Raw genomic sequence first — 9,033 nt, forward strand, 5'->3', positions numbered from 1 at the left:
TTGAATATAATTTATTGGATGAAATTGGTGAAAATTTACTTGCCTGTTTCACTTTATTTCCTGCAGATCCCGAAATGTTATTTAGCTCGTATGACAGTGGTCATGTATGTCCAGAATCAATCGGACATGTCGTTTGGTCTTTAATTTTTTTCCTTTATCTAATTATTTACAAACGTACACCAAAGCTGTCTTTAATGGAAAAGAAAAAGTCTCCCTTTAGAAAATCCAAAGCTTATCATCGGAAAGACCAGAACACTTTTGTCGGACTTCAGGGCAGGAGAGGGCGAGAAGATGGAAGGGATCAGCCATCGTACCTTGCTCGTGAACGGCGTCAACATCCACGTGGCCGAGATGGGCGAAGGCCCCGTGGTCCTCCTCCTCCATGGCTTCCCTGAGCTGTGGTTTTCCTGGCGCCACCAGATCGTCTCCCTCGCCGCCCGCGGCTACCGCGCCGTCGCCCCCGACCTCCGCGGCTTCGGCGACTCCGACGCCCCTCCTTCCAGCTCCGTGTACACCGCCTTCCATGTCGTCGGCGACCTCGTCGCCCTCATCCAGGCCCTCGGCCCTGACCAAGTAATCCTTCCTCTAAAACACCATTCTTTCTATGTATGACGTCTTATGTACATTGATGATGTCGACTTAATCGACACAGGTGTTCGTGGTGGGTCACGACTGGGGGGCGTATATGGCGTGGTGGCTGTGCATCTTGCGACCGGACATGGTGAAAGCGCTGGTGAATCTGAGCGTCGCTTACGCTCCGCGGAATCCCGGTCGGAGACCAGTGGACGCTTGTAGGACAATCTTTGGGGACGACCACTACATCTGCCGCTTCCAGGTAGCTATTCGATATCTTGCCGAACACTCGCTTTATCAAATGGCTACTTCTTAGACGAGACTGGCAATTTACATGGATGCTTACTGCCATCAGTTCTAGCTGCTGAAATCTGTAACTGATGTTGGACATCTAGGATACAAACTTTGTTAATTTTAATCCCTTCAATCCTCTCGCTGATATGATTGGTTTCTATAACTATGATCTTTGGTATACATGCTTCTACTATTATGCCGACCAGCCTTATCTCAGGTATTACTCATTTTGTTTAAAGGATCGGATGTTCAATCACTTTTAAGCGCAGCCTTCGCTGCCACAGATAGGTTGACTCATTCAAGGGTTTGATAAAATTGAATGGTTCTTATATCTGATTATGATATAGGGCGTCCTTCTGTTAGGTCTCTTACCTAAATCCCTGGCCCTTGTGCCTGTAGTAACCAAAAATGTTCATAACTATATTTCTGCCCTTAATTTTTCTTTCAACATTAGGGACCCTTTGGAATATTTTGAAGTCTGTTTGAATTTAAGAGCACCAATTTGTTATGTTATAGATTGAACAAATTGTTTAGCTATTAGGAGCCATGTCTGGAGAGTTTAGATTTTTGTTTTGGTGGGTTCTTGTCGTATAACAAGATTTCTGGGAAAAGAAATTTTTTTTCCTGTACATCCTTTTAGTAGGCCATGTATATGAGTGATTGTAAGTCGCCGAAGCATGGTTATGTGATATTAATTTCATTTTTGTATATATATATATTTAAGTTAGTATTTCCTTCTTATATGCAAACTTGGTCTTCTTTGACAAGGCTACTCACGTTGTAAGCTATTTATATGCCACCAATCATGTTTACCCACACTTGAAACAGGTAACTACAGCATTCTTACACTTTTCATCCTTCTGGCATGATGGTGTATATAGCATATGGCCTAATGGTTTAGAATCCCTTGTTATCTTTCTTCCATCATTAGATATATTAATCTTTTCTCTTAAAATAAGAATCAATGATATAACTCTTTCATGGCTTCATAATGGTTCTGAAGCATCTCTTCTTTCAATCCAACCTTCCATCACGCAGCTTGTCCCTCTTATGTATGAAATTTACATTTCTAGTTGCCAACTCATGAAATGGTTTTTCACAAGGTACAAAGTTTCAGAGTTTCACTAAAACCAACCCAATGCCACCATCAGATGTAGCTTGGGATTGTTAAGGGACCATATCTGGTATCATTGCATAAATGTTACAAGGCAATTATTGTTTAAAGTTTAAGCTTGTAGTTAGTTAATGTAGTTTTTAGTCAAAAGAGTGAGCATGCACCAGTTCTATTTGTTAACCTTGTTTTCTTATCTAGAATGATGTTTGCATAATGATGTATTTCTAGGAACATGGAGCAATGGAAGCTGAAATTGCACAGATTGGTACAACCTTGTTTATGAAAAAGTTCTTGACATACCGCAAGCCAGCAGCTATTAATATACCCAAGGATAAAGGACTTGAAGTTTCCCTTGAAACTCCAGTTACTTTGCCTTCATGGCTTTCAGAAGAAGATATAAACTATTTTGCTAGCAAATTTGAGAAGTCAGGCTTCACCGGAGGATTGAACTACTATCGGTGCCTGAACTTGTAAGTTCCTCTAAATTATCTTTTGAAATATTAGATTATTAGTTTTAGCTAATTGACTTATGTTGGGGAAAAATGTCGTTGATATTTTTGTTAGCACAACGTGGCCCTAATCTGTATGCGAGAAGTCGTCCAGAATAGAGTACAGTCTCTCTAGACTTATTACCTACACAAAAACTAAGGTCGGGAGCTACTTCCGAAGCCAGTCCCTCCAATACTTAAGTTAGTACGTAGGTCCCTCCTTAATCTGGAGTTAATGATGTGTTTTTATACTTCCTTGAGGAGAAGGAATGTCCCATAAAGATTTTGCGATGGGCTAGTTCGTAATCGATCTAAGCTGTCCCCTGGGCTTTTGGGAATATTTCTGCAAATATTCCATAGGAGAGGAAGTTCGTAACCGACTTGAGCTATCGCTTGGACTTCCGAGAATATTCCTACGAATATTTCGTAGGGAAGACAACTCGACAACTCGGTAATTGACCCGAGTTGCCGTTTGGACTCCTATCCATGTGGGTAGGAGGGTGTTAGGCTTCTTGAGCCTTTACCTTCCTATAGGCCTTACGTAGTGTTAACACGACAAATGGTGGCTAACTGATTTTATATTATCTATCATTTGTTTCCCTTCACCCCCCCCCCCCCCCCCCCCCCGAAGGCGTGCTTGGGGGCTTTTGGGGTTCGAAGCGCGTCGTTTAGTGGCATGGGAGCATTTAGGATTTCTTCTAATAGATCGAGTTTTTCCAAATTAGGCACCTTGGGGATACTAGGCCTTGCATCTCTGTCGTGGTAGATTTTACTTGGTGCGGGTTAGATTTTTCTCGACTTATGCGCCTTGGGCGTCTCTTGGCTTAATCTTTCCGTTGTAGTGAGTTTTTTTTTTACGTAGGTCAATTTTTTTTTACTCACGTCTTGGGCGTACTTCGCCTTGTGCTTTCGTTGTAGCGGGTTTTACTAGTCATATGTGCCCTGCAAGCCAATCACATGAGTAATGATACGTAGTCTTTTTGCTTGTTATTATTATTTAGCATTTTTTTCACTTTATATTGTTTGTTGCTTAAATATATTATGATGTATATAGATCTGTGCAATGGGAATCGGATCGTGATGAGATCACGATAATGAGACTGATTCACCTTTAAACACAGATCCTAAATAATCTCGATCATAGGTTACTCGAGAGGGACATCGAGATAACCAGACAAACTGGTGTGCTGTATACTCGTCTATATGATGGATGCAGCTGATCTCATGGCTTCTCGTGTGGGGACACTAGGGATATAGTATAGGTGCTCATTGGAGAATGAGTTTACTGATTGATCCGCTTACGGAATGTTGGATGGTTGATGATGCCTTATTGTCAGACAGCGATTCCGTAGTCCCAGTAGTGTATATGGTCCTTAGACTAGAGACATCAAGGATATCTTGTATGAGTACTCCACTCTTTGATACCGGACTTATAGATCTAGAGGTTCCAGATCTAGCACAACCGATCATCTAGAGCGGTAGCCAACCTTACGGGGATTATTGAGTGTCGATAGAGGATCATCCACTCTTGGTGTCATGAGAGGAATGTCTCATGTGTTCTTGCTCAAACAAATCTCTAGCCAAGGTCATTCGGATTGAGAGAGAAAGAGTTCTCCGAGAGAATCCGATTAGAGCGAGACTCGAGCAGAAACCATATAGGTCTGACAGCACCATGCCCGGTATACAGTCTCTGGGATATTAGATGGTTGAGGGACTATAGGTACACAGTAACTAAGGATAAACAGGTCCAATCGATTGGATTCCCCTGTATTGTTTGGGGACTGCAGCGTAGTGGCCTAGTACGTCCGCAGTCGATGAATCGAGTGAATTATTATGGAGATAATAATTCACTGAGCTAGAAGGTGTTCTGACAGGTATGACTCACGGCCAGCTCGATATTGGGTCTAGAGGGTCATAAACATATGGTAGGCGTTGCGAAGAGTAGAGGTTCGGATATGAGATATCTGTCAAAGCCTGTATCTTATTGGATATCCAATAAGCCCCTGAATTATTGGATCCTATGGATGAGATCCAATAAGAGTCAATGAGAGATTATTGGATAGAGATCCACTAATCTAAGAGGCTTTGATAGTTGGATGAGGATCAAATACCCAATAGAGCAAGATCCATTAGGGTTAAGTTGATAGGGGACCTCTATAAATAGGAGGGAACCAATGGTTTATAGGCTAGAGCCTTTTTGGTTGTCATCTCCTATTCTCCTCCCCTTCTCAGATAGCAGGCTTGGAGAATCGGGTAACGAAGTTCGAGAGTGTCTCCTACTCATCTTGTCTTAGTCCGAGAAGCATCGTCGTTGTAGGCCTTGGGCGCATATTCCCGAGGAAGTGGAGCTCGAACTCTTTTGTTAGTTGAACGAAGGAGCTAATAGAAAGCGTCTTTAGACGAGCGTACCACTCTTTCGTTGACGGGAGACCAATAGAAAGCATCGTCGCTGTAGACGTGCTCCATTGGGTCAATGGCGCCATCAAAGGTTTCCAATGACGGGAGACCAAAGTTAGTGGGGATCGGCTGGTCCTAAATATCCTGAATAAATAGTGACCAACCCGAGGTGGAGTCGATCTACCCATCACCCCTGGATTGGTGAAAGTCGTGACGCATCTCTTCCAAGCGCCTATCCATTTACTACAGTTGGATACTTAGAGTTGTCTATTGAATCGACCGAGTGGGTCCTAGATTCAAGCAGAGCGGAGCGATAGTGGGGCAACCTACTGAACTCTGTGGTTAGGGAGCAGGGCGCTCCGTCGGCTGGTGGCTCGATAGGTCTTGGATGCCTGTGAGACGTTGGGCGGGATAACCCCAACGAACGCCGAGGTAGAAGCGGTGGCCGCTGGTCTGATCGAGGTAGAAGCGGGGTAACAACCTATATTTTGCCGGCTAGTGTTTGCATTTGCTAGGTAAGGTTCAAGAATTCCTTGGCAGGAACAACTAGATGGCTCGACGGCACTCCCGGAGATGAGGGTCTAGGGTCGTTGAACGAATGCCAGTACTACATTGGTACTCATGGCGAGGTGGACGTATCTTTGTGAGGAAAGGGTGGTTGTTGCCCCGTCTGAGTGAAAGTGTCATGGGTCAAAAGGTGGATCCTCTCCTGAATGTTCATGGACAAGGTCAGCCTGCAAACGCTCCTACAACATCGGACCCTCCTTCTAGTGTCAAAATGTTGGGGAAAAATATTGTTGATGTCTTCGTCAACACAACGTGACCCTGATCCGTATGTGAGGAGTCATTCGGAACAGAGCGTAGTCTCTCTAGACTCATTACCTGCACAAAGACCAAGGTCGAGAGTTGCTTCTCGAGCCGTTCCCTTCGATGCTTAAGTTAGTATCGAGGTCTCTTCTCCTTAATTTGGAGTTAAGGGTGTGTCTTTATATTAACCTTGAGGAGAAGGAATATCCCATAAAGATTCTACGGGAGAGATAATTCGTAATCGACCCGAGCTACCCCCTGGACTTCCGAGAATATTTCTGTGAATATTTCGTAGGGGAGATAGTTCCTAATCGACTCGAGTTACCTCTTGAACTTCTAGGAATATTTTTACGAATATTTCACAAGGGAGATCGTTCGTAACAGACCCAAGCTACCTCCTAGACTTTTGGGAATATTCTTATGGATATTCCATAGGTTTAGTAGCTCGGTAGATCGATAACTGACTGGAGCCGTCTTTTGGACTCCTATCAATGTGGGTAGAAGGGTGTTGGGCTTCCTAGGCCTTTATCTTCCTATGGGCCTTCCATGATGTTACCGTGACGAACGGTGGCTAGTTGATTTTATATTCCCTATCGACTTGATTTGTAGATCTATTTATTTTAGTTACATGCTTTTGTTCTTGGTCAAGATTAGTATCTTCCATAGTTAATTAAATTATAGAAAGTATTCATTTATTTTGAGTCTCCATATGCTTGGTTTGAGTATAGAATAAATGGAAAGAAGTATTGATTTATTTTTAATCTTGATATGTTTGGTTTGAGATTCAAACTTGGGAAGATTATAGTCGTTTCGATATATTTTGGTAATCTTAGTTATTTGTGTGCTGTCCTTGTGTTCCAACAAGGAATAAATTTAAATTTGCTTTGGGAGTATTAAAAGTCTTCAAGTATACAGGAAAGATGTTTGATTCAATTTTTATTAATTTTCAGATCATCAAACATTCTGCTTTTCTTAGAGATCTTGGAGTAGTCCCTCCCGTCCCTTTTTCAACTGAATGATTTACCAATCTTTTTCCCTTAATGTTGAACAAAAGAAATTTCATTGCTGCAGAGAAGTATGAACTGGTCTGTTCTCTTAATACGCAATTTTGCAATTTCCAGTTTGTATCTGTTTTGTTCATTTATGCCACATTATCATTGATATGAAGGAACTGGGAGCTCTCAGCACCTTGGACTGAGGTCCAAGTAGACGTACCTGTGAAGTTTATTATTGGAGATCTTGATTTAACGTACCACACGCCAGGCATCCAAGACTACATACACAAGGGTGGCTTCAAAAGTGCGGTTCCATTTCTTGAAGATGTTGTTGTGATGGAAGGAGTCGGTCACTTCATCAACCAGGAGAGGCCACACGAGGTTTCTGATCTCATTTATCACTTCATCCACAAGTTCTAGGTAGGTGTAGTCGTATGCAAAGGACCATGAATAAATGGCTCGATGGTGAAAAAGATTACGTGGTAAAAGAATCGACCCTAGTTTAGATTTAGGGATTTTACTGTATGAATAGATAATTTTTTTTTGTGTTCAACTAAAAACACATTGTTTTTAATTAATCTTTTAAAATATTGATAATTGTCACATTTCTTTTGATTAGATTAAAAAGGCGTTCTCAATATTTTTATATTTTGAGTGTGGGCCTTGGAAATTTTTAACAGATAAAAGCCAATCCCAATCTAAAAAAAGATCAACGAACAAAAGAGGATTGACAATCACCAATACCAATTGGAACCTTGCTACAAAGTTAACAAGTCCTATATTTCTTTTTTTAATGGATTGAGAATAAAAACTTCTTTTAGAAAATTTACTTTTAAAAAAAAGTTCTAAGAGAACAAAAATAAAACTGGAACCACCAAAAATTTTTATTGATAATAGGAAAAGAACAAAAAAAATAATGGGATTTATCCAAAGAGCCTCATTTTATCATGGATAAAAGGATTACAATGTGAGAAAGCAAGCTGTGATAAAAAAGATGGGTAATGTGTGAATTGCCAATATGTTTGAAATTTTCTTTCAAGTCTTTTTCATGTTCATAAGGTTTATGATATACACGAGTAATGTAATTTTGTCAGAGATTTTTATTTAGAAAATATCAATTTTGTAGGAGATTTTTATTTAGAAAATATCCCACCGAGACCCGATCAACCTACTGTTCGACTATTTTAATTTCAGATCTGAAGACTGCATAGATCCCAAAGTTTAATAGTCTACCGATCTCTATTAGTCTTTAACACTTTAGCAGCCCCATTGGTGTATCCCGACTTTTTAGAGCAAGCTAGAACGTGCACATAATGCAAACCGATACTTTGAGTCATGATTTTTATGTTTAAGGAAAATTAATCGTAGATAATTAGCCAATGACAGTTCGATTTGTCATCACTAGGTGGCAACAATTTGAGGTCTTTTAGGTAACAAATGCCTAATTAACCTAGTGATGTGGTGGGATATGGCTCTCATTTATCATATTTGGAATGGGTAAAAAAATAGAGAAAAATATTTAATCACATTAGCAATCGAGTTCAATAATTAAGGCAAACTTATTAAAACCCAAATCAGACGGGAATCTGGTCAGACCCTACCATTTAGTGGTGCCCATATTCAATGTGTCAAAAAATGGCTAAAGAAATCCTCAAAATAAATAGCTTCACTGTTTTCAGTAAAAAAAAAGTGTAACAAGTGCACCCATGCACGGGAGAATCTTAAACTCCGTAGGCTATTAAGTTTGTTACGTTGTTTCAGAGTGATGATGTAATTGAATCTGTGGTAGATCGACTTGCGTGAACTCTGATGGAACCACCAGGTTTTGCGGGTAGAATCTCCAAGTGGAAAAAATAAGACAACAATATAAACTTAGTTACACTAATCTTCATAAGATTCATAAATCTTATGGGGACAAAAATTACCTACTAAGAACATCAATGTGTCATACTAGCAATTTTTGCAATAAAAAAGACTCAAAAATTGATCCAAGAATGCTGAAACCTTGAAAGACTGAAAAGAAAAATCAGCCGCAATTTTTTTTCCATTTAAAATCAAATTATTTAAAATTTTCACACAATACACTACCCACGAAAAATAAATCTACACAACTCAAAAACTCACGAAAAATAAATCTACACAACCCAAAAACACATTTGCGTCCTAGGATTCAAGATGAAAACAGTCATATGCACAATCTGCATGGACAAAACCCCTTTACCATGAAATCTCACAAATCCACTTGAAAATCAACAAATGTTAATGAAAATCAATGCTAAATAAGTGAAAACGGGAAAAAGACAAACTAGGGTTATAAGTGAAAAGAAGATGAACCTGAGAGATTCTTCAAGAGATTCAATCAACT

At 40.3% G+C, this 9,033-nt stretch overlaps 1 protein-coding gene across 3 annotated transcripts; it reads left to right on the forward strand.

Annotated features, from left to right (window-relative positions):
- The first annotated feature begins 179 nt into the window (after positions 1-179).
- Positions 180-7,273, forward strand: LOC135584201 (uncharacterized). 3 transcript variants are annotated; one of them, XR_010480356.1, is made up of 5 exons: positions 215-573; positions 653-835; positions 2,210-2,451; positions 6,624-6,758; positions 6,842-6,978. XR_010480356.1 is itself a non-coding variant. In XM_065086126.1 (4 exons), exons 1-4 carry the CDS (start codon positions 292-294, stop codon positions 7,086-7,088), a joined length of 954 nt encoding a protein of 317 aa, XP_064942198.1. In that variant the 5' UTR covers positions 180-291; the 3' UTR covers positions 7,089-7,273. The 3 variants fall into 3 exon arrangements, 1 of the variants encoding a protein (XP_064942198.1); XR_010480357.1 differs by having other exon boundaries at positions 6,624-6,748; positions 6,842-6,971; XM_065086126.1 differs by lacking the exon at positions 6,624-6,758 and having other exon boundaries at positions 180-573; positions 6,842-7,273.
- The last annotated feature ends 1,760 nt before the right edge of the window (positions 7,274-9,033 follow it).

Source organism: Musa acuminata, chromosome BXJ1-2, assembly GCF_036884655.1.
Source record: "Musa acuminata AAA Group cultivar baxijiao chromosome BXJ1-2, Cavendish_Baxijiao_AAA, whole genome shotgun sequence".
NCBI classification, from domain to species: Eukaryota; Viridiplantae; Streptophyta; class Magnoliopsida; order Zingiberales; family Musaceae; genus Musa; species Musa acuminata.